Below are 25652 nucleotides of genomic sequence, written 5' to 3' on the forward strand. Positions count from 1 at the left end.
CAGTCCATGGTGTTGCAAAGAGTTGGACAGAACTGAGTGACTAAGCACAGCACATAGCTCATTCTAAGTTCACTACGTTGAATTTTTCTAGACATTTGTACATTTCAAAGTATTCGAATTTTTTAGCAAAAAGGGGACTTAAAGGTTCTCTTTTGGGAAAATACTATAAAATTTACAATACTGCCCCCTCTTTTGTTGATAATATTAGTAAATTGTACCTTCTGACTTTCTCATTAGTTCTCATCAGGGCCTCAGTTTTATTCTTTCCATAAACAAAAGATTTTTTTCTTTCAGTTGAATACACTTTCATTTTATAAATTTCTGCTTGTGTTTTACTCTTTGTATTATTTTATTTACTTTTCAGGTATTTTAAAGTTTCTTCTAGATACATAGGTTGATTCTTAATCTTTCTATTTCATTAGTATAAGCATTTAAAGCTATTTTCCTCTGAGGACAGCTACAGCTGTGTCCCACAAGTTTTTATACCATGTTTTATTGTCATTTTACATATTTTTACTTTATAATTTTCTTTGATTTCTCATTAAACCTAGAGGATAATTAGAAGTATATGGGTTAACTTCCAAAGAAATAATTTTCCTACTTAGATTTGTTACCACTTTCTACCATACTTATTCTGTATTCTTATGTTCTATCTTAAAAATTTATTGACATTAATTTGTGGTCTTGTACGGTCATATACAAGTGTACATGTGTCTGTCACTATCAGTTTTAGGCAATAGACCTTCCTCAAATCTGTCCTTAAGTTAAAGTGAAAAGTAAGTCTTTACAAAAGCAGACCTTTCTGGATAATCTAGATTATAACTTCCAGGGTATAACAGTACACCAACCATCAACCTGTACCTAATTGGTGTACTTTCAGATCATTAAGAAGGTTAAAACTTTGCTTATCAGTCTCTAGGATCCTGATTAAAATTTTTATTCTATTATTTTTGGTTTCTATGAAGGTTGCCCCAAGTTATTCATTGGCAAAAACCTTGAAGTATAATATTCTATCAAATGCTGGGTTCAACTCTGTTTTACCTCTTTCAGAGACCTATCTTGTTGGCTTGGTTTTATCTTATGAAAATTAGTTTATAATAGTATATAATAATATTTAAAAGTTGATTTTATATCCATTCCTTTTTTCCTAATGTCATTTCATTTTATTATTTTTCTTGTTATTAGTATATTTGTTCTCTGAAATGAGCTGAAAACTTGAAGGTTAACAGTTCACTTACTCAATCATGTCTGACTCTGTGACCCCATGGACTGCTACCTGCCAGGCTACCCTGTCCATCACCAACTCCCAGAGCTTACTCAAACTCATGACCATTGAGTCAGTGATGCCATCCAACCATCTCATCCTCTGTCATCCCCTTCTCCTCCCAGCTTCAATCTAATCCAGCATCAGGGTCTTTTCAAATGAGTCAGTTCTTCGCATCAGGTGGCCAAAGTATTGGAATTTCAGCTTCAGCATCAGTCCTTTCAATGGATATTCAGGATTGATTTCCTTTAGGATGAAGTGGTCGGATCTCCTTGCTGTTGAAGGGAGTCTCAAGAGTCTTCTCCAACACCACAGTTGAAAAGCATCAATTCTTCAGTGCTCAGCTTTCTTAACGGTCCAACTCTCACATCCATACATGACTACTAGAAAAACCATAGCTTTGACTAGACAGACCTTTGTTGGCAAACTAATGTCTCTGCTTTTTAACATGCTGTCTAGGTTGGTCATAGCTTTTCTTCCAAGGACTAAATGTCTTAATTCATGGCTGCAGTCAACATAAGCAGTGATTTTGGAGCACAAGAAAATAAAGTCTGTCACTGTTTCCATTATTTTCCTATCTAATGCCATGAAGTGATGGGACTGGATGCCAAGATCTTAGTTTTCTGAATGTTCAGTTTTAAGCCAAGTTTTTCACTCTCCTCTTTCACTTTCATCAAGAGGCTCTTTAGTTCTTCTTTGTTTTCTGCTGTAAGTGTGATGTCTGCATATCTGAGGTTATTGATATTTCTCCTGGCAATCTTGGTTCCAGCTTGTGCTGCATCCAGTCCAGCATGATGTACTCTGCATATAAGTTAAATAAGAAGAGTGACAATATACAGCCTTGACGTACTCCTTTCCCAGTTTGGAACCAGTCTGTTATTCCATGTCTAGTTCTAAGTGTTGCTTCTTGACCTGCATATAGATTTCTCAGGAGGCAGGTCAGGTGGTCTGGTATTCCCATCTCTTTCAGAATTTTGCACAGTTTGTTGTGATTCACAAAGTCAAAGGCTTTGGCATAGATAATACAAAGGTAGACATTTTTCTGCATGATTTCAGTGATCTAACGGATGTTGGCGATTTGATCTCTGGTTCCTCTGCTTTTTCTAAATCCAACTTGAACATCAGAATTTCATGGGTCATGTACTGCTGAAGCCTGGCTTGGAGAATTTTGACCATTACTTTGCTAACATGTGAGATGATGGTTATACTAGACTACAACTAATACAGTAGGAAAAATGTGTCCATTTCTATAAAAAGTTTGGAAAACAGACTTATTATAGAATTACATTGCTATTAAATATGCTAGAAAATATATACATAGTGTATTTAAATATTCCAACAAATTATGTAATTGATCTTAATAATATGATTGTTATTTTCAACTTCCAAAGATAAATTCAGCTGCTAGACAAATACCTTAATCATTTGTTGTCCTCTTTGGCATTTTTGGAAATGATATGGCAGAAAATATAAGGAGAAAACATCATTTTTTGATGATCCTAAGCTGGAAAGGATTCCTTGAGATACAGGATATTTATCACTATGTGACAAGACCTTTGTGAAGTGAAGTGCATGTTGCTCAGTTGTGTTTGACTCTTTGCGACCCCATGGACTATATCCCACCAAGCTCTTCTCTCCATGGAATTCTCCAGGCAAGATTACTGGAGTGTTTTGCAATTCCCTTCTCCAGGGGACTATCCCCAGCCAGGGATCCAATCCAGATCACCTGCATTGCAGGCAGATTCATTACCATCTAGATTCCATAACACCCAATACAATACAACTAGGCTTTGAAGTATTCTCTGACTTCTAAGATCAATTTCCTACTCTCCATCCCCTAAATGTTATACTTCATGGAAGAAAGGAAATAAAAGGATATTATTTAAGAAGGGAATAATCCTTGGAAAGCACAAAAATTCTTATTCTTAAATAGAAAGTAATGAGAAGAAAAATGATAAAGAAATGTTGTATTGGAGAAGATGAAGAAAAAACTTCTGCCTTATGACATAAAGTTGACTTCCCCAGCTGAACAGCAGAAAGCAAGTTTGCACTGTGAGTGCCAGGTGTACTGGTGCAACCTGAGGATGCATCCTTTGTGCTGCAAAGATCCTGTATTTCTATATTAGTATGAAAGTATTTTTTTAACAATATCCAAGTGATAACTTATCTCACAAGGCCTACATTGTAAGTTTGTTTTCTTGTATTCTGTTTTACATTTCTAATTCTCTCATTTCTATATAATGGAGAGACCTTAAACTCCTCCATCTTAAGTTAAAGGGGCTACTCTAAAATAAAAAATGGAAACTAAGGTATTGCATATTCATGCTAGGATATAAGAAAGAGACTGGGACCCCACTGGTAGCTGGGGAAAGCATGACAATGGTAGGGCAGGAATTCCAGGACAAGACAGTAGCTTTATTCAGGGTTCAGTATACTCAGGATATACTAATGAAGCAATGACAGAATGTGAGAGTAATAATAAAAAAGTGATATGAGGGTCTAAATATCTATCACTTGGCCCACTTTTTTCCTTAAGGCTTTGGAAGAAGTATATTTACATTATTCCATTAACTTGAGGCTGTACGCCATATGAATCATGTTTGAATAAAATACCCATAATGATCATCTATAAAGTAATGGACTCTATTATCTTCCCACTAAGATGTTTTTGCCTCAGTCTAGGACTTGCTACTGCCTAAGCTCTATCTGATTGTTATCTGCCAGTCATTCCCCTCAAATGAACATTTTAAGTATGCTCTGAAAAATAGATGAGGTAGAACACGGTATTAATGCTAATATGAAGCGCCTTTCCAACGTGTTGGCCTCCTGGCCCAAACTCCTTCCCTCTAAAATACAGATGGAGAATGACATATCTATTTTCTTTATTACATCAGGTCTTAACCCAACATTAATATCAATTGAATAAAAATCAATTTTAAAACCTCCCCCAAATGTCACATTATTCTAATAGATCATGCTGTCAAAAAATGGACTATCTATTAAAGCAATAAAAGTAAAACACAAATGCCCCGTGTTGACATTTCACTGCAGAGCATCTCCACTAATAAGATTCTGGCTTCAGGTCTAGTTGTTATGCACTTGTGAAATGCTAGAAACCAAATATAAATCAAATGTTATAAAGCAGCTCCAAGCTCCATGAAAGCATAAGAACCTACAGAAGAAAATGGGAGGGAAGTTCTGCTTCTCCTCCCCTCAAACATAAGGAAGCATTTCTTTGATTACTTCTTGTTATGCTTATTGTGTTAAAGCTATAAGTTTAGGAAAGGAAATACCTGACTATAAACAGTATGCACATTGTAAAGCCTCAATAGGTATTTTTATTAGATATATTGTATCTTACATTTTATGCAATATTTGATCATATGCTGTTTTCCTTTTCAAGCATGTTCACAATTGCATTTGATTGACGAGAGTGATTTTCCATTTAATTGCTATTTTTCCCCCTTCCAAATTCCCCATCTGAATTACTAACTTGACTATATCCTATAAAAGGGGTGATGAAAGTACTGTTTTGAGTGCCTTACTCTTTTGCTCTTCTTTCACCAGTGACTAAGTTTTCTATTTCTAATTACATTTTCTATTTAGATTAAAAGGAAACATACAGAGGCAACCATAGAAAGAAAACTTCCAGTTGAAGTAATACAGAACACATTTCTTAATTTGGGGGGTTAAAACTTTTTTAAACTTAAGAAACCAAGTAGAAATACAGAAAATATTATAAAGTATTATAACCATTTCTCAAAAATCCATAAATTATCTTATGGTTTATTCATTCACTTATTAGCAATCATTATTGATATATATCATCCATTCATTTAAATTACTTTCTAATCATTTGGAATTGGTAGTTTTATACTTTCACTAAGTTGTATTAAAGTTTCCTTTTGGTCTTTCACAAAAACAGTGAGTTAAATAGCTTCAGAAAGAAGCCAACATTTGAGCAATTTATACACTCAAAAATGCAGGATTAGAAAAGCTTGAAGTTTTTCCTCTGGAAACCATTTAGTCTTATAAAATTGTGGGTGTGCTAAGTTCCAAAGCATCTTTCTGCACAATGATTTGATACATATTAGAGATTCATATTCACTAATGCAAAGGCACAGGACATAGTCTTAAGTTCAAATAATGTTCATTTACTTGCTAAATCAAATGAAAATCCAAGTTTTGTTTTTCAAAAAAAGCATATGATTTCTGAGGAGGACTGGGGAATTTTACCTCTTTATCTGATAAGTCATTTCCTATTACTTCTGGAGCATAAAGTTCTAAAAAGGGGTAAAAGATAAATATCAACTTCTTTTCATTGTCCAAACCTTTGTTAAAATTTAACAAACCTTTTTCAATACTTACATAGAGCACTATATTATCAAATTTGAACATCATGAATTAAAGTCTTTTTAATATGAAAGTAGTGAAGTTTTTCCATTGACCAGTACATCATTCTGCTAATATAATTAGTGGTAATTAAACATTATCACTGAATCAATTCTTTAAAGCTAGCAGGAATCAGTTTTGCATCATTCTCATTTACATGAATAATGTATAATCTGCAGAGATTTATTTTTGTCCCATTTAGGTGAAAATATATTTTTCATATGCTTAGAGACAATGACCCATTTACCTTACCAATGACTAACCAATGTCAATATTTCCCACATAATACTAAATGCCTTATTAAAATGTAGGAATTTTTTTTTTTTTTTGCAGAGTTTGACCTCTAAAACATTTAGAAAACTTTCAATTTCCTATGCAGTATGTGAGATACTGACTGAAAATTGATTTAGAACCATGCAATCTTTCCATTCTCATTTATATAATATTAACAAATCAGAAAACAGAACACTAAACAAGAAAAGTAAAACAATTTCATTTACAAAAAGATAACCAGAAGCCATTAGTCACTTGCCTATTTATTTTATAATAAATCATAGAATTTTTATCAGTTTCATAAATCATTTACCTTTAAATTTTAAATATAAAGATGTTTATCATGTTGCTACAATATTTTGACGATTGTTACACAAATGATATTACATAAGAATTCAGATAGGTTTTGGAAAATTGATAGAATTTTCAGTAATTTTTGCTATTTCAACTACTTTGCCAACTGAAATTTAAGGTCCTAAGGATTAAATATATAGCTTTTAACTCAAATAAAATAGATGTTCTTTGCTTAGAGATATTAAATCTCAAGAAAGTTGGTTTTGAAGTTTCATGTTAATTAAATCAAGTAATATGATAGGAATAAAGATGGATATTATATAATAGATTTTCTACCAAGAAAACGTAAGAATGCTATGAACAGATGGGAAGAGAAAAATGGAACTAAATCTTGGTTTCTTAAGCCACATCACACAGTTTCCAAGGAAGGGCTTAGAAGTAATTTAGAAAACTCATCCACGTTGAATTTTTGGAGATTTGCAAGAATCTCTGAAGAGTTTCTGTGAGAGATGTTATGCTTTTGTTGTTGTTGTTCAGTTGCTACATCGTGTCCTACTGTGTGACCCCATCAACTGCAGCACACCATGTTTCCCTGTCCTTCACTATCTCTGGAGTTTGCTCAAACTCAGATGCATTGAGTCAGTGATATTATATGTAATGTTTTTAGCTCCCTCCTAACCACCAAGATACAGGACTAGCCAAAAGCTAGCTGCTGCTGCTGCTAAGTCACTTCAGTCGTGTTTGACTCTGTGCGACCCCATAGACGGAAGCCCACCAGGCTCCCCCATCCCTGGGAGTCTCCAGGCAAGAACACTGGAGTGGGTTGCCATTTCCTTCTCCAATGTGTGAAAGTGAAAAGTGAAAGTGAAGTCGCTCAGTCGTGTCCGACCCTTAGCGACCCCACGGACTGCAGCCTACCAGGCTCCTCCATCCATGGGATTTTCTAGGCAAGAGTACTGGAGTGGCTTGCCATTGCCTTCTCTGCAAAAGCTAGCTATTACTTCTATTAATAATTTCAGCTGGACTTAACTGGATATTCCAAAAAATCTTGACATGAATTCTAGCCTTAGTGGGTAGAGAAGATTGATTCCTGTGTGGAAATCTAGAAGGAGAGGAACAAGGTAGTTAGTTGCTCCAGCTGCATCCCAGAAGGCAATTGCTGTTGCATTGGATTTAACTTGTTTACCAGTGTCATAAATGGCATGAGTCTACCATCTGAAAGATGTACACCTCACAAGTGAAAGTGAGCATAAGAACTCCATCAGAACCTTCCCAAATGGATCATTGAGGGGGCGATGTGATCTGAGAAATGGGTCCATTTCTGAAGCAGAGCTGTAGAAGCAATGAATCACCAGCCAGTGAGGCACTGCTTTGCCCGAACCAAGGCAGGAAACCAACACTGAAAAATCTATTGATCCCACCAATTCCATTTTAGGGGGAAAACTCAAGTGCTAAGAACCTACCAGGCCCAGTTATTTTAGGAGAATCCAGGTAAGAACATTCAGTCACTGGTATCTCTGTCTCTTCCTTGCTTTGATTTTATACAAGGTATCAATGGTTAGTAAAATTAGAAACTTAAGTCAAAGAATTAAGCAGAGAAGGAAGAGACTAAAAAAAAAAAGGCAGACTATTCTAAGTACTGGACTGAGTCTATTTTCCACTTAACTTCACTGAAGGAGTTTTATTATTCTACAATAAGTAGGAAATAATACTGTCTTCCTCCACAGAATACATTTCAAATGAACTCTGGAGGCAAAAATTAAGCCTCTTACACTCCTTTCATCTTATTTGTTCAAAATATTACATGAAGCTTCAGCTTGCCTTTAGAGGCAACCCAGAAATGAAAAAAGAAAAGAAAGGAGAAGGGAGAAAAACTGATTCTGATTAAATGTTTACTGTAAGACAAACAACTTATAAACCTGAAGTAAATGAGAGAACCTGAACTGACAATTATAAATGGTCCCTACCAACATCAGAATGGGAGATTGAAAGCAAATTGAATTCAAATTTAGATAGAAATGTCACGTGTCCTATATACCCAAATTGTTTTCTATAAATACCTTTGCTGGGCACATACTGTTAAAATTATCTTAAACAGGATTGCAAATTTATACCCCTTTAAGTGGTACGTGAAAATGCAAACCATGCTCTCTCACAAAACTCTTAAACTTTCACCAATTTCACTGGAAAAAACACCCCAGAATCTCAGTCACAAGGGTGTCACTGAATTGATTTTGTGTGAAGTCTGTTTATGAAGATTCAGAGGTTAAAAATTATCATTAACAAGGTTTAAGATTGAGTCTGGTATTAATTACATTTACTTTCAATATATTAATTCTATTTACTTCTCCATCCAATATATTTAGAGCTGCATTATGAAAACAAATCCTAAATATGTCTTACCTTTTCCCCAGCTATAACTGAAAAAGGTTTCAGATTCTCCATTGACATCAATGCACTGATCAGAAAACAATTATACACACTTCAATAGGGACAATTGTTGGAATGCATCAATGTTGTTAAGTCTCAAAGGCTACTCCCAAATAATAATAATTACAGTAATTATATTGTAGTTATGATATATCCAAGTTAACTGAGGGGCTAGATCTTGGATGAAGTTTTAGGATACATTTCTGCACAGGTTAGAAAACAAATGGGAGATCTGACTTAAAACACAAGAATTAACATTGCTTTTGAGACTGTTACAGGACAAAGTCCTGTACTTTAATGGTTGCCCTGGAAATCTCCCTATAAATGAAACTTTATCTTATGATGAAAAAATTATTTTATGTTATGACAAAAAGGTTATAATGAAATGACGCATAGGCCTTTAGGTACCAGAAAGTAACATATTTCCCATTATTTTTCCTTTACAAGCTATAATTTCCTCTATATATTTCAACAAAGATTTGATAGGCAACTCATGACTTCAATTCAGTTCAGTCACTCAGTTGTGTCTGACTCTTTGTGAACCCACGGACTGCAGCATGCCAGGCCTCGCTGTCCATCACCAACTCCTGGAGCTTACTCAAACTCATGTCCATCAAGTCAGTGATGCCATCCAACCATCTCATCCTCTGTCGTCCCCTTCTCCTCCTGCCTTCAGTCTTTCCCAGCATCAGGGTCTTCTCCAATGAGTAGTTCTACACATCAGGGCCAATGTATCGGAGTTTCAGCTTCATAATCAGTCCTTCCTATGAATATTCAGGACTGATTTCTTTTAGGATTGACTGGTTGGATCTCCTTGCAGTCGAAGAGACTCTCAAGAGTCTTTTCCAAGACCACAGTTCAAAAGCATCAATTCTTTGGTGCTCAGCTTTCTTTAAATATCCATAAAAACATCCATAATTAATAAAAACATCCATACATGACTACTGGAAAAACCATAGTTTTGACTAGACGGACCTTTGTTGGCAAAGTAATGTCTCTGCTTTTTAATATGCTCTCTAGGTTGGTTATAGCTTTTCTTCCAAGGAGCAAGCGTCTTTTAATTTCATGGCTGCAGTTACCATCCACAGTGATTTTGGAGCCCAAGAAAATAAAGTCTGTCACTGTTTCCGTTGTTTCCCCATCTATTTGCCATGAAGTGATGGGACCAGATACCATGATCTTAGTTTCCTGAATGTTGAGTTTTAAGCCAACTTTTTCACCCTCCTCTTTCAGTTTTATCAAGAGGCTCTTTAGCTCTTCACTTTCTGCCATAATGGTGTCATCTGTATATCTGAGGTTATTGATATTTCTCCCAGCAGTCTTGATTCCAGCTTGAATCAACTTAGTAAGGCAATTTTATAATAAATTGGTGACACAAAGCAAGCTCCAAAATGTATTACTTTTCGTATTATTACACATTTTAAATAAAACCTTTTCTTTCTTCTGGGTAATTACTTAAATATAAAAAAGCAGGTTCATATATCTATTACAACTCAAGTTATTACCAGGTACTCCCTAGCAGATTTTTTCTGCTTCAAGTAATTCTTTTTGACTTTGTTTTGAATCTTTTCAAAGACTTATATAAAGTTAAATATCTTGTCTCAGCTGAGCAAATTTACTGCTGTGTGTTTATACTTTTCCAAAGATATTCAGCAACTATTTATTCATATGATTTTTAAATGAAGAATCAGTAATACAGAAGAAAAGATCAAATAAGGCATATTTGATTCCATGTTTTATAAATGATGAAGGAAAGTAATGCAGAGAAAATGTTTAACAGAAAGTAATAGAATAATTTTGTCCCAGGAATTATCAATGAGAGGATTGATTATAATTGGCAGGAATTCATAGTGAGCAAGGTAAATATTTTCATAGTAAATCTCTTCTTTGTCAATAAACAAATAGATTAAAATTAGGTACATGCTACACTTAGAAAGCACAGAGTTAAACCACTTGAAAATTATGAGTAAAAGCGATGAGAAAATCTTATTAAATAAATGGTGGAACTAAAATTCACCCATAGCTGTAGCAAGTGTCAGAGACTCTCAAATACTGAGGCCTCTAGATAACCACTGGCAATATTCCAGATTTAAAAGTTCTGGAATGATAGGGGCATTTATCGATGTAACTTAACGTAGCTGATTTTTCATTTTCTTCTTCCTTGTTACATAAGAGTAACAATGTCTGACAGAAACTTCATGAGTATTCAAGGTAATAATGTGCTATTTGCAATGAATTAGACATACATGTATGGACATATGACAATATACCATCTTTGAGCGACTACCATGTACCAGGAGCTATCCCACAAGAATAGCTATATATCTGTTTATCTACATTTCAAGCCAACACTTTCTACAAATAAATTAAGCCTGTTCCAAGAATACATAAAAATTATAGGTAAAGAAATGATGACACGTTAAAAAAGTAAAATACACATTCATTTTATCAATGCTTCACATAATCAGAATACAGAATCCTATTGATTCTCATGCTAGATGATTTTGAAGGGACCCCATAAGGGTATGTATATACGCTTCCAAGGCAATGGCAAGCCACTCCAGTACTCTTGCCTAGAAAATCCCATGGATGGAGGAGCCTGGTAGGCTGCAGTCCATGGGGTCGCTAAGGGTCGGACACGACTAAGCGACTTCACTTTCACTTTTCACTTTCACACATTGGAGAAGGAAATGGCAACCCACTCCAGTGTTCTTGCCTGGAGAATCCCAGGGACGGGGGAGCCTGGTGGGCTTCCATCTATGGGGTCACACAGAGTCGGACACGACTGAAGTGACTTAGCAGCAGCAGCAGCAGGTGCTTCAGATGGTAAAGAAACTGCCTGCCGTGCAGGAGACCAAGGTTCCCCTGCTGGCTGGGAAGATCCCTTGGAGAAAGGAATAGCTACCCACTCCAGTATTCTTGCCTGGAGAATCCCATGGACAGAGGATCCTGGCAGGCCCCAGTCCATGGAATAGCAGAGTCTGTCACAACCCAGCGGCTAACACACATACTTCATAAGGGTATGCAAAGAAAATTATATAGAATCATCCCCTCTTAAAAAATTGTGTACTCATTTTTTTTATATTAGTAAGGCTGTGAGAAATCCTTAGAATATAACTATAGACAACATAAAGAGGTAATAAATAGAGAAGAAAAATGACAATATTGAGAGAAGCCAAATATTTTGCAAGTTCCAAAGGCCCTGAAGCCAAGGGACCAGCTGAGTTACTGTTGAAATAGATCTCTATGCTAATATTCCAAAATCTATTAAGGGAACTAATGGAGAAATCCAGACTAGTAGTGATTGCAAAAAGGAAACGCCTGCCCAAGAAACTGTTTTTCATTCCTTAAGATGGGGCCTGGATATGATATTTTAAGTTCACATATCCTTATTAAAATTTTTAAGTTTATATTTTGAATATTGAAGGACATGTGACATTAAAATAACATTTTTAAGATTATATGTCTAGATGCATAAATCAGTAGAAGCCAACATTATTCCCACCTAGAACCTGAAGGACTTCAAGGTGTTCTTCCGTGCAAGTTCACGAATTCTTAAAACCGTGGCTTCTAAATGAAGAATCAGAACTCTTTTGTTTGAAGTTCAGACAGAGTATGCTTAGCTCTTTTATTCCCCATTCTAATTAAGTATAGAGTTTGTTGGTTTTTTTTTTTGCCTGCTTTCACAGCTGTTTTACCAATATGTTCTTTACCTTAGGAGGTACCCTGGAGTATAAAGTTATAAAAATCAGTTCATTCCCATTTGTCCACACAAGTTGTTCCTGTTTCTGGACATATGAATAAGAGTAAGGAACTAGTTTCAAACAACTTTACATGAATATACACAAACTTCATTAAATGCAGAATACCTGTCATTACCCAAAAGGTTCTTCAAAGAAGTTTCCTATTTATTTGAGCATACCTGGGGTATTGACTAGAGAATATCTGATTATTCAACTGTCAGTACTACCAGTACTTAATAATTCAAAAATTCTGTCTAAGGTCTCAAATTTCTATCCATCTATTCAGTCTCCTGCCTGCAGTACAGGAGACCCGGGTTCGATCCCTGGGTCTGGAAGATCCCCTGGAGAAGGAAATGGCAACCCACTCCAGTATCCTTGCCTGGAAAATCCCATGAACAGAGGAGCCTGGGGGGCTGCAGTCCATGAGTTCGCAAAGAGTCGGGCAGGACTCAGTGACTAACACTTATTCAGTCTCCTGATTGGCACCTATGTCGAGTACCTTCATTTATGCAGCTTTATCCTCCATCCTGCTCTCTCTCCCAGGAGGCTGACATGTATGGATTACTTTCATTGGTGCTCATGCTTCTTTGGCTTGCAATCAGAGTTGCCAGTGGGGAATACCAGTTGGATACCAAAGGAAGGAAGAAGTGTGGCAACTAGTTTTTCCCCTTTGCTCTTTCCCTGTGAGGTTACATTGGTCTGCTGTGGTCCTTGACTACTCTCAAGACCACTTAGGAATGCAGGACTCTTGCTCCCTTCCGCTGCTCATCCATTCAGCCTCGGGTACAATCAGTTGGATTGCTACCTGCTCTGGGTTCTTTTGATATATTATTTTTAGAAGCTCCCTTACATCCTGTTAACCTCCTTATAATTAACCATTTTGTAAACAAATCCTACTTGCATTATCCTATTCACTGTGTCTTGGGACCAAAATGTTACAATATCTTCATTTTGACCTTTCTAAAATTAAGCTCATTAATTCCCTCCAATCTTTTGAATTTTTTAAAAATTCTGTTAATATGACCGTTTTTCTAGCCATGTTATGAAATTTAAAAAAACCATAACAAGGTTATTCATTTGTTTAGAGCAGTGTAATGAACAAGTCTAGTCCACGTATATCCTTTCATTGAATCTCATAACTTCTGCATTACTTGTACTGCACAGGAAGAAATTTGCTTTGCAGCATGATGCATTGGTCATTCAGAATGGTATCTTAACTTCGGCACATTTGGCCTTCACTAAATACAGATGACTTCTCTTACCTGAGTGACTAGAAGTTAGTTTACTTTCATTCTCTTTACTGCCTCTTATTTCTATTTTTATGTCCCATTATTTCCAGCCGTAGAGCCCTAAATAGATTTCCCACCATCCTAACTCACTCCAGTGTATCAGAAATAAAATAACCTTTCTTAGAACTCTCATGTTTTGTCCAACTTCCAAACCCTACAGTGACTTTTCACTGCCACTAATAATTTCCACAGTCTCCAACAGTCTACACTTTAAGCAACTCCTCAAGACTTCTCTCTCTTTATTCTCCTTATTATTCCCTTCATCTCAGTTCAAGTAGATGAATACAACTGTACCTGATTTTCTCTGTTCATTTGCTTTACTCACAATTTTTTCTGTACTGGGAAAATCTTGCTTTCTTAGAAGTTGATAAGATACTCCCCATCTTCAAAGGCTCAAATAAAGTATCACTGTAGATTACTTCTGCTAGAAGGAAATCACTTTGCTCTTTGAATTTCCACAGCATTTTCACACCCTCCTCTTTATCACATCATGCTTCTATTTTAGCTTCTGTGTGTATATTTTGTATGCCTATCATGTATTTCAGATTCTTTTGCAAAAGGAAATCAGTTTTATCCACATTTGCAGCTCTTAGGAGGTCACTGAAACCTGACTGATTCAAAGAATTAGGTTCAAAGAAGACATTTGTAATGTTTTTTTTTTTTTTTAGAAATATCAACTCAGTAAGTGTATTACCAGCAATGTTTCTTTAGTTTCTGATCATTACTATTAACTACATTTCCAAATCCACTTTCTATCTTGTAATAACAGCTTAGGTGCCTTGTGTAACTTTATAATAACCTCTAGCAGAGGAAATACAACCCAGAAAAAAACTTTTTGTAGAATATTTAAGAAATAATGGAAATATAAATACATATATATATGCCTATACATCTAAATACTTGCCTATATATGTAATTTTTCATTACATTCTAACACCTAGAATGGATCTATCATTTGCAGCACCGAAAGTAAAAAAGCAGAAATAAGAACATTTCTTACAGTTTTATATTAATGATGTGAGATCCATTTTTAATATGTTGGTAGATATGTAATAAAAATCTCATTGCAACATACAGGGACCTTCTTTCTCACACATATTTGCATTTTTATAATGTAATTACCTTCAATTAACTAGAGATATCTACTGTACAGTGTATTCAAATATCAGTCTCTTGTTTCAAAAATAAAATTATCTTCAGAAGCACAGGTCTTATTCCTCTTCTGTTAAAAAAAAAAGCAAACAAACTACAAGCCATATATTCAGAGTCTAGCCATAGCATTAATACTTTACCAGACTTGAGTGCTACATCAATGCTTGTTTAATGTTTGAAGTTACTAAAATTCCACCTGTTCTTAGATATTTTATCCCTTCAGATAAGACATAACATTCAAGGAGATAACCACACTGCAGAGGTTAATTTACCTTCTGACTGCATAAACTCAGCTTGAGATAATTACAGTAGGATGTCTGATGTTCTCTTTGTTTCTAACTACATTTAACCTTTCTCTGCATTGTTGGATAACACTGTGCTGTAGATGGTAACCAGCTTCCTTTGGCTTACACATGATTTAAATATGGGCCAGAATAAATACACCTAATTGAGGCTGTTACTGGTTACTGAAGAAGCCATAGTCAAGCACATTGTGCTGTAATCTTACAGAGGGGCCCCATCCAAGTCCAGCTTTACTCTGCCCCTCCGACTACCACACCATTTCAAAGGAAATAGATATTGTCTTTCAGGGTCTTTTATGTGCCAGGTACTGTGCTAGAAAATTTCATATATAACATATTTCTATTCTCTAAATAAAAATGTATTTTCAAAATGAGGTCCAGAGAAGCTACCTTGTTCCCATGGTCATGGGGAAAAAGGCAGTGAGATGAGATCCAAAGTCCATTGTTTTTTCCAGGCTCCATGCCACCCTCCAAGAATGGTCCCGGAACACAGTAAAAGTAGCTGCCATAAAGCATGATATCTGCTCAGAAATATATGGTGGTGGGCTGGTAAAGAGACCAAAAAAGTTGCTGCTATTAGTAGCATTTGACTATCATCATGGTGTAATTATTCCCACCTTACTAATTTCAGGCTACCAACCTGAGGTCACTGAATGCAAACTTGGGAAGAAGTGTGCATAGTTGCCTCCTATCAACTGGTAAGAACCAGCTCCTGCACACCATTAGCTACTCCAAAGGAGAAGAAATAATACTATCAAGGAAATCAAGCTGCAACTGGTGAGTATTGAAAGGTAGGTGTGAAGCAAATACGGTAACTTCTGCCCAGATATCGGCCATCAACAGTGAGTCACAGACTTTTTTTTGATAAAGCAATTACTTCATTAACTGAACCACTTCCACAGTCAAATGATCAATTCTTATTGCAAAACCATTTTCACCAGACAGTGGTACCAAGAAGTCTTAGATTAAATCAAGGAGGCAGATACTTAACACAAAAAAAGAGGTTACCTTCTTGATGGAGAATACAGTCTGTTCTTAAGCATGTAAAAATATAGTCTTAGGAAATATTATGGGTCTTTCTTACAACTTTGGACTCCAGTATATAACATTCATAAGTGTGCATATTCATGGAATACTTTCTTCATTCAATAATGGATCAACTCCCATGCATCCACACTGTTCCAGACCCTGGAGATATCTCTAACCCCAGAAGATTAAATGTCCTACCACAGCAAGTTTATATCCCATTAAGAAAAGACAAGTCAAATTATACATATAATAAGAAACTAAACTTTATATTTTAGTATGGCTTTAAAAGTTAATTTTCCAAAGCCCAAGCTATTATTTGAAAAGATAGAAGAAATATACCTTATGTATCTAGTACCCAAACATACTTAAGTTATATTCTGAAAACCTAGAAGAAAAGTCACTTAATTTAAAAATATTTCTTGAGTTTCTATCATGTACAAGCAGTATCTAGGAAATAGGCAAATTGTTTCTAAGTCAGTTCTTTTCCCTCATCTTAAGAGATTTATAATGTAATGGAAGAGGGAAACAAATATTAACAAGTAAAGATATGAAGATACTAGATCATGTCAGTTACTGATGTGTGCTATTAAAAGAATGAATTAGTGTAACAGAGTGACTACATGACAACTTTGACTAAACCGCTCAACAGAAGAGTTTCTGAAGATGTGGACTAGAAAAGATCTCTGAAATCACTGTCTCTCAGTGCATCCAATAATCCCAATAACTCTTCCTGCCTCTACTCCAATTTTCAGGGGCTTGAGCCTCATTCCTTTTAGAACTCAGGTTAGGAAGAAAGCAATCCAGGCTGAGGAAACAGAAAATGCAAATATCCTGAAGTAAGAAAGAGTTTGAAGTATTCTAGATACAGAAAGATACATATAGCCCAAGAATAGAGACAAAATCCATTACAAACAACTTCATGGACTCTGCTAAATCATTTAGAGTCTAATTCCAAAGTGGAGTCACTAGGACATTAGGAGAAGGAAAGGGAAACAATCGGCTTCACATTTTGTTTTTTTGTTTGTTTCTTTGTTTTACAGCTTCACCCCTTATGACAGATGATGGCAATGGAGACTAGGGTTTGGAGAGACATGCTAATAATTGGGAAAGTGTTAGAATGCGTTAGAGATAAAGACACAAGCTGGTTCAGTCCCTGAGTCCGGTATCTCAGAAGACTTGCTCTGTATTAGTAGCTTACCTCTGCTTGAGGTGCGATCTCCCATAGGCCAACATTGTTTTCTTCATAGTAATGTCTGAAACATATACACTTTTCCTTGCCTGATGTCTACATGCACTAGAAAGTTAATTCTATGGGTTCAGGGACACTGTCTGATTTATTCAGTTACGTTTACAGGATACAGAATGCTGCCTGAGACAGCAGGTGCTCATTAAGTGATAAAAGTGAATTATTGAATAATTTCTATCCAGTGGTTCTCATTCTACACCGTGGGCCATACAGGACAATTCAAGCAGTCTATGAGAAAGCTCTTAAAGTAAATGTAGCTGTTCTATACCTTTTGATTTTTTTTTTTTTTTGAGGCTACTTCTACTTCCTTATTTTTCTCAAATATTTTAGTTCCTTAAATATCCTAGTTGATTTTAAAACTTTGATTAAAATAATATAAGTGAACATCTAAGAATACACAGAAGAACTGTACAAAAAAGATCTTCACGACCAAGATACTCACGATAACGTGATCACTGACCTAGAGCCAGACATCTTGGAATGTGAAGTCAAGTGGGCCTTAGAAAGCATCACTACAAACAAAGCTAGTGGAGGTGATGGAATTCCAGGTGAGTTATTTCAAGTCTTGAAAGATGATGCTGTGAAAATGCTGCACTCAATATGCCAGCAAATTTGGAAAACTCAGCAGTGGCCACAGGACTGGAAAAGGTCAGTCTTCATTCCAATAACAAAGAAAGGCAATGCCAAAGAATGCTCAAACTACCGCACAATTGCACTCATCTCACACGCTAGTAAAGTCATGCTCAAAATTCTCCAAGCCAGGCTTCAGCAATACGTGAACCGTGAACTCCCAGATGTTCAAGCAGGTTTTAGAAAAGGCAGAGGCACCAGAGATCAAATTGTCAACATCCGCTGGATCATGGAGAAAGCAAGAGGGTTCCAGAAAAGCATCTATTTCTGCTTCATTGACTATGCCAAAGCCTTTGACTGTGTGGATCACAATAAACTGTGGAAAATTCTGAAAGACATGAGAATATCAGACCACCTGACCTGCCTCTTGAGAAACCTGTATGCAGGTTAGGAAGCAACAGTCAGAATTGTAAATGGAACAACAGACTGGTTCCAAATAGGAAAAGGAGTACGTCAAGGTTGTATATTGTCACCCTGCTTATTTAACTTATATGCAGAGTACCTCATGAGGAACGCTGGGCTGGAATCAAGATTGCTGGGAGAAATATCAATAACCTCAGATATGCAGATGACACCATCCTTATGGCAGAAAGTGAAGAGGAACTCAAAGGCCTCTTGATGAAAGTGAAAGAGGAGAGTGAAAAGGTTGGATTGAAGCTCAATATTCAGAAAACAAAGATCATGGCAACTGGTCCCATCATTTCATGGGAAATAGATGGAAAAACAGTGAAGCCAGTGTCAGACTTTATTTTTTTGGGCTCCAAAATCACTGCAGATGCTGATTGCAGCCATGAAATTAAAAGACGCTTACTCCTTGGAAGGAAAGTTATGACCAACCTAGACAGTATATTAAAAAGCAGAGACATTACTTTGCCAACCAAGGTCCATCTAGTCAAGGCTATGGTTTTTCCAGTGGTCGTGTATGGATGTGAGAGTTGGACTGTGAAGAAAGCTGATCGCCGAAGAATTGATGCTTTTGAACTGTGGTTTTGGAGAAGACTTGGAGAGTTCCTTGGACTGCAAGGAGATCCAATCAGTCCATTCTAAAGGAGGTCAATCTTGGGTGGTCATTGGAAGGACTGATGCTAAAGCTGAAACTCCAATACTTTGGCCACCTCATGCAACGAGTTGACTCACTGGAAAAGACTCTGATGCTGGGAAGGATTGGGGGCGGGAGGAGAAGGGGACGACAGAGAATGAGATGGCTGGATGGCATCACCGACTCTATGGACGTGAGTTTGAGTGAACTCCGGGAGTTGGTGATGGACAGGCAGGCCTGGCGTGCTGTGATTCGTGGGGTCCCAGAGAGTTGGACACGACTGAGTGACTGAACTGAATTGAATCACATATACAAATGTATAGAAATTAGATATGATTAAATTAATAACAGCTTCTTCTGACTTTGCTTATGTTCTTTTTCGCTACTGATTTCAGTATTTCTTGTATTGTATCATTCTGAAGGTTCAACAGACATCTTTTACTTATGATCTGTCATGATAAGCAATCTCTATGCCTGCAAACTGGGTCAAACTATGCTCTCCTGTGGAAAAGAAGATAATCATCTTAACAACAGGACTCAATGGTACTGATTCCTACTTTCTATCCATGAACCTTTATTATTTGGCAATACAAAGTTGATTTTATCTGAGGTTATACTGACCAGCTCTTTACACAGTTAAGTTTGGCCATGTGAATGTTCGGACCAATTAGATGTAAGTATAAGCATTAGAGGTCAAAGGCCACTTAAAGAAAACTGTCAGAAGGAATGACCTTTGACTCACTTTCCCACTACTTGAATGTGGATGTGTCCTATTTAAGGACTGTTCTACAGAAGTGATTTGTGTCACCTCTGTACTGAGCTCCTCCTCACTCAGGACGCCCACACTCTTCTCTGGGTGTGTATCTCTGCCCTGCTTCTGAATTGGATATCCTGCAGGAGTTCTGGCAATAATCCTGGAACCTGCCCATTTAGTCATATATTAAGAACGATATGACAGAAAAATTGAAGTATGGTCCCTCATAATAAGAGACACCATAATAGTTCCCAACTGTTTAATTTCCACTTGTTTTATATGAGAGAAATTTTATTCTTTAACCTTCTGTTATTTGGTGTTTTCTTTTGGATGCAGATGAAACTAATCCTAGTTGAAAAATTCAGTACATTTCTAAATTTCTATTTTATATGGTCTTTCCTTGTGACTTATAATAATGACCATTTCACTGGAAAAAAAAAAAAAGACGCCACTAGAGAATTGAAAAATCATTTTGACTACTTTGAAAATTGATGGCAAAAGACAAAAATCGAAGATATTCAACTCTAGCTTTGTTTTGTTCCCTTTTACAAATTATTTTCTTTGATGAATTAATTATATATGAATATATAAATAAGAACTACTGGCATTTGCTTGTTGGAAAAATATATATGATTATTGGTTTGATTTTATAAATGAAGAATTTATATGTTCATGGTCACTGACATAATTAATATAACATTTAAACAATTTTAACTACCTTGGTCATTGATGAAATATATTCCAAGTTAAAAAAAAATTGCCTTAAATATCCATGAACTTGATCTGCCTATGTTATAAGCATCTTAATCCTATTTGAAGTTATAGGTTTTCTAGTGAATTCATCAAATCAGTAGTCTAATATCCTAATATTTACAATATGAATATTATATTTTCTACTTTAAAAATGCCTTATACACCAGAATCCAAGAAGACAAGCACAGCATCAAATACTTTTTGGTTCTCAGATATGACATTCATTGTGTATATAAAGTTACTCACTGTTCTTCAGGAGAGATGGATATAAACCTGTATAACCCACCGTGACTGCTATGATAGGAATCTGGAGACTAGTTACACTGGCAATGGTGGAGTGAATCTGTGTTGGCATTAGGAAGAGAGGAAAACTTTAGCTGCATTTTGAAGGGTAAGAACTAAGCAGGTAGAAAAGCAAAAGGGAAACTGAGACAGAAACAATGCCCTGAACACAAGCACAGAAGCAAATACAAGTCACCTCTGTCACACTGAGGTAGGAGACAGTGGGCCTCAGGGCCAGACACCAGGTATTTGTCAAGTGGAGCAAAATTCAAGCTTTGTTCTCACCCAGACACTCCAAGGACAAATCTAGGGGTAAAAGCTGAACTTCGCTAAAACAAAGATATAAGGTACCAACTCTTGAGGTCAAGGAAGGCTTTACTGTCTGCACACTCACAGGGAGACTTCTTGAGGGTCCCCCACCCCATAATAAGTGTGGCCATGCATGCATAGGCCACTGTGGTGGGATTCATCCTAGCAAAAAGCTGCAAATGCATCTTGGGGAGGATCATGGACCAGCCAGGCGCGAAGAGAGAAGCACGATGATTGGCCAAGGGTAAACCGGCACCTGGAAGGACTGTCCTATATAAATGATTCACGCCACCTCTGTGCTGAGCTCCTCCTCCTTCAGGATGCCCACAGTCTTCTCTGCCCTGCTTCTGAGTTGGATAAACTGTTTCCTGTGTGTGCTCCCATACCTTGTGCTGGGCCTCTAATAATACACCGTGTGCCTGTTTTTACAGTTTTTGCCTCCTTGAAACATTCTTGCTTTCAAAGAGCAGCAAGAGCCAGGGCCACTTTGCTTCTAGCCTCTAGTCCCTGGTGGTCTAGGACTCTTGGCTTTCATCCAGGTTACATCCCTGGGCAGGGAACTAAAATCTCTCTTCAGGACTGCTCACTGTTCTCCCTCCAAGATCAACATTATTTTCCCAATCACAAACACTGGCCTAACACATTGATAGCACCATCCCCAGAAATTCCCTGACCTCTGAGAGCTGTATTTCAGACACTCTGCTGTTAGATACACCACTTCCTGTATGTCCAGCCTATTGGCTGAGTCATCGTGGTTTCATCAATACCACCCTTAACTGCCTTCTCAACTTCACTTCTTATTTGCTGGAGCTTTTAGGAGAGGTTGCAGTTTAACCGATGTTTCATGGCATAATCAAAATAGCTAAGCACATAGCACAAGAATTACAAAGTAAAGGACAAAGTAAAATCCTAAATACAGATTTTATATTTTAAACTATTACCATATTTTATGGATTTAGTTATTTTAACTTGGAATTCTAATCTGAAGACCATTTGGGGGAACAGATTTATTTAATTTTCATACATGTTGCATAAACAATTTTTTTTTTCAAAAAATGAAAATGACCTGCCATATGCCATCATAAAGCTACTCAGGCTTTATATTTTACTACTTCACATTCCATCCTCACGTAGCAGGATCTAGAAAAGTCTGAAAATCCAATTATATCAGTCATTCAAAACTCATTTGTACATGCATTCCTTGAATAGATTTTACATATTTCATCAATAGTTTTCTTTTGGCAAACAATGGTAAGTTGTGGGTGTTTTCATGTATCAAAAGTGATAATGCTAAAGTGGAGAAACCAGCAGTGTGAGTCACCTGAGCTATTTTGATGAACGTCTCCATAGCATTGCCTATAGCATCAGAAGTGGTGCTCTGCCAGCATCTTTTAATGTACCACCTCTATGGACACAGAAGGTGAAGTCTTCAGGAAGTCTGCCCAAGACACATGGTGCGAAGACCATTGTCCTCTTGAGGGCTTTAAACACTACTTACTGTCAGCTGTGAGCACCATTTTAAGTTTCATTAGTGGGAATTTCTTTCAAACTTATCTTCATTTATTTGAAGGCTAATGTGAAAATGGGCATATGGTATTCACCTGTATTATGAGTGAAACTCTGCCTAAAACCAAATCTATGAACACAAGTACACAGGTGCACACATGAAATGCTGTATATCTGCTGCAAACACACATACGCACACACGTTAAATTGTTTCCTCTCCCAATTTCATTGGCTGAGCATATCAGTAAATTCCTGTAAATTAAGTGCTTGAGGTTATTCTGTAATTTATAATCTGATTATTGTTTGCCAGAAGAAAGATATATTCACGTAGATGAAGAATTTGTTACCCATTGATTTTTATTACTACATATTTGTAAGTTAGGGATCGCTGTTTTGTTTAAAGTATGCAATTACATAAAATACGATTTTGTTAACCAAACCATATTTATCATGTGTTACCCCTACTAGGAGAGTTATTGTACTGGAACCTAAGGGAGATAAATGGATAACATTTCCACTATGCAAAGTTTCTACTATGAATGTAATTTTTACAGCTCTTAGATAATTTGTTCAAGTTGAATAAGATGTTGACAAAACAGAATTAAAACCACCACCATGGTTGCTTTCATTCAGTTCAGTTCAGCATGAATTGCTGAATTGCTTGCTTTGCTCTGTCCTCTCTAAACAGTCATTTCACATTCTGTCATGACCTTAAATATCCTAAAACACTAGGATATGTGTCCTATCACTAAGCATGTGTCCTATTACTATGCCCTCCTGAATTTTTTTTGTTAATGTTCAGGTACTGTGTATTGAGACAGACTCCATCTGTCCAACCCCTTGCTACTAATCTATAGAAAAAGTAACAAAACTATCAGTCAGTCAGTCAGTTCAGTCGCTCAGTCGTGTCCCACTCTCCACGACCCCATGAATCACAGGCCTCCCTGTCCATCACCAACTCCCGGAGTTTACTCAAACTCATGTCCATCGAGTCAGTGATGCCATCCAGCCATCTCATTCTCTGTCGTCCCCATCTCCTCCCGCCCCCAACCTTTCCCAGCATCAGAGTTTTTTCCAGTGAGTCAACTTGTCGCATGAGGTGGCCAAAGTATTGGAGTTTCAGCTTTAGCATCAGTCCTTCCAATGAACACCCAGGATTGATCTCCTTTGGAATGGACTGGTTGGATCTCCTTGCAGTCCAAGGGACTCTCAAGAGTCTTCTCCAGCACCACAGTTCAAAAGCATCAATTCTTCAGCGATCAGCTTTCTTCACAGTCCAACTCTCACACCCATACATGACCACGGGAAAAACCATAGCCTTGACTTGACGGACCTTGGTTGGCAAAGTAATGTCTCTGCTTTTTAATATACTATCAAGGTTGGTCATAACTTTCCTTCCAAGGAGTAAGCGTCTTTTAATTTCATGGCTGAAATCAGCATCTGCAGTAATTTTGGAGCCCCCCAAAAATAAAGTTTGACACTGTTTCCACTGTTTTTCCATCTATTTCCCATGAAATGATAGGACCAGATGCCATGATCTTTGTTTTCTGAATGTTGAGCTTCAAACTATCAGTATGAACACACAAAAATTCTGAGCCAGCTCTGACTTCTGCTTGTAGGGACCAAGCAGGGTATTATTACACAAGAGGAACACACAGAAATAAATCTAAGAAGCAAGCCTTTGATTGTGGGTTGAGAGATACTAAACACAGGTACCCTTCTGTTACTCACACCTCTTTGTATTAGCCTCTGTAACACTAGTTTAGAACAAGCATTATATCCACCAGAATTTAGCCTTCTCACCAAACTTTAAGCATTAAGAATTCTGTCATAGTTCTCAGTGGTGAAAGGCTGGATCAGGCAGCTTGAAATGAAATACAATATATACTGTAATGAATAATGTTTCATAGACTGTTGCATTAAATACTACTAAAGTATTCTATTTGCTATTAAAATATGATTTACACTTGGTTAAAGTATGTAAGAAAATGAACAACAATATAAATAGTATTACAGAATCAATTAGATGTTAGCATTACCAAATGTTGTATATGGTGACATGAGTCATACTTCAATTATTATGTGACTTCTCAAATATTTATATTTGATTGACCTAAGTCTTAATTTCTTCATAATAGCCATCAAATACCTTCTTCATGGGATTCTCAGGAATAACAAATAGGTTTTATAGACATACACATACATGCAAGTAAGCGGTTTAGAAGCTGAAAATACTCGATGTGTTAATTAACAAAAGCTCTGGAAAACAGTGATCTTTGCTTTCTTTTCAGAATTATTAGATTTATGATAAAGCAAAATTAAGTCACAATATATATGACTTAGATAATATATTATACAGTGGCTATTTTTATATGCTATCACACACATTATTTAAGAATATGCTGGTCTTTAATAACCCCACACAAGGCAACCATCGTCCTTGCGCGAGAACCACGATCCAGCATGGCAAAAACAAACTGAAAGAAATTTTCACATCACATCATCATCACTGAGTATGGATTTTACCACAAACACTTAAACAAAAATCTCCAAGTGGTTAATGAAAAAATTAAGAGTTAGTGTACAAAATCACTTATAGTTAAGATGAACAAATTTAAAAATCAATGCTGAAAACCAGTGCTAAAAAGTTGGAAAATATTGCACTGTCAAACCATAATAAACAGAAAAAAATGATATCTTAAACATGAAACACGTTTTCATAGTCAGAGACCAGAATTCGAAGACTGACCTCTACACTCTAAGTTCAACTCTGGATTGTAAATGAAGCAGATTGCTTTCACATATGAATGCTGACCTTCTAATACCAGCTTTTCCAGGAAGGATTAGGAAATTATGGTGAGCTCTTCCACCTCCCTCCAAGGCTCCACTGTGGCATTAACATTGACAAGATGGTTGGTCAAGATTAGGGATGTGGTTCACAGGCAAATGACACGGCCTCATCTTT

General features: G+C 36.5%; 1 protein-coding gene across 1 annotated transcript in view; it reads right to left on the bottom strand.

The window, feature by feature from the left end:
* Positions 1 to 25652, bottom strand: part of GPC5 (glypican 5) — a 955909-nt gene that overhangs the window by 20101 nt on the left and 910156 nt on the right. Inside the window, exons 8-10 of the mRNA XM_088842817.1 lie at positions 19826 to 20004; positions 8627 to 8681; positions 5501 to 5547 (exon numbers count right to left, since the gene is read on the bottom strand). Coding sequence (XP_088698943.1) covers positions 5501 to 5547; positions 8627 to 8681; positions 19826 to 20004 — 281 coding nt within the window. The remainder of the gene's footprint in view (positions 1 to 5500; positions 5548 to 8626; positions 8682 to 19825; positions 20005 to 25652) is intronic.

Source organism: Moschus berezovskii, chromosome 13 (genome assembly GCF_049115385.1).
Source record: "Moschus berezovskii isolate FMDL1 chromosome 13, NW_MosBer_1.0, whole genome shotgun sequence".
Classification (NCBI taxonomy): Eukaryota; Metazoa; Chordata; class Mammalia; order Artiodactyla; family Moschidae; genus Moschus; species Moschus berezovskii.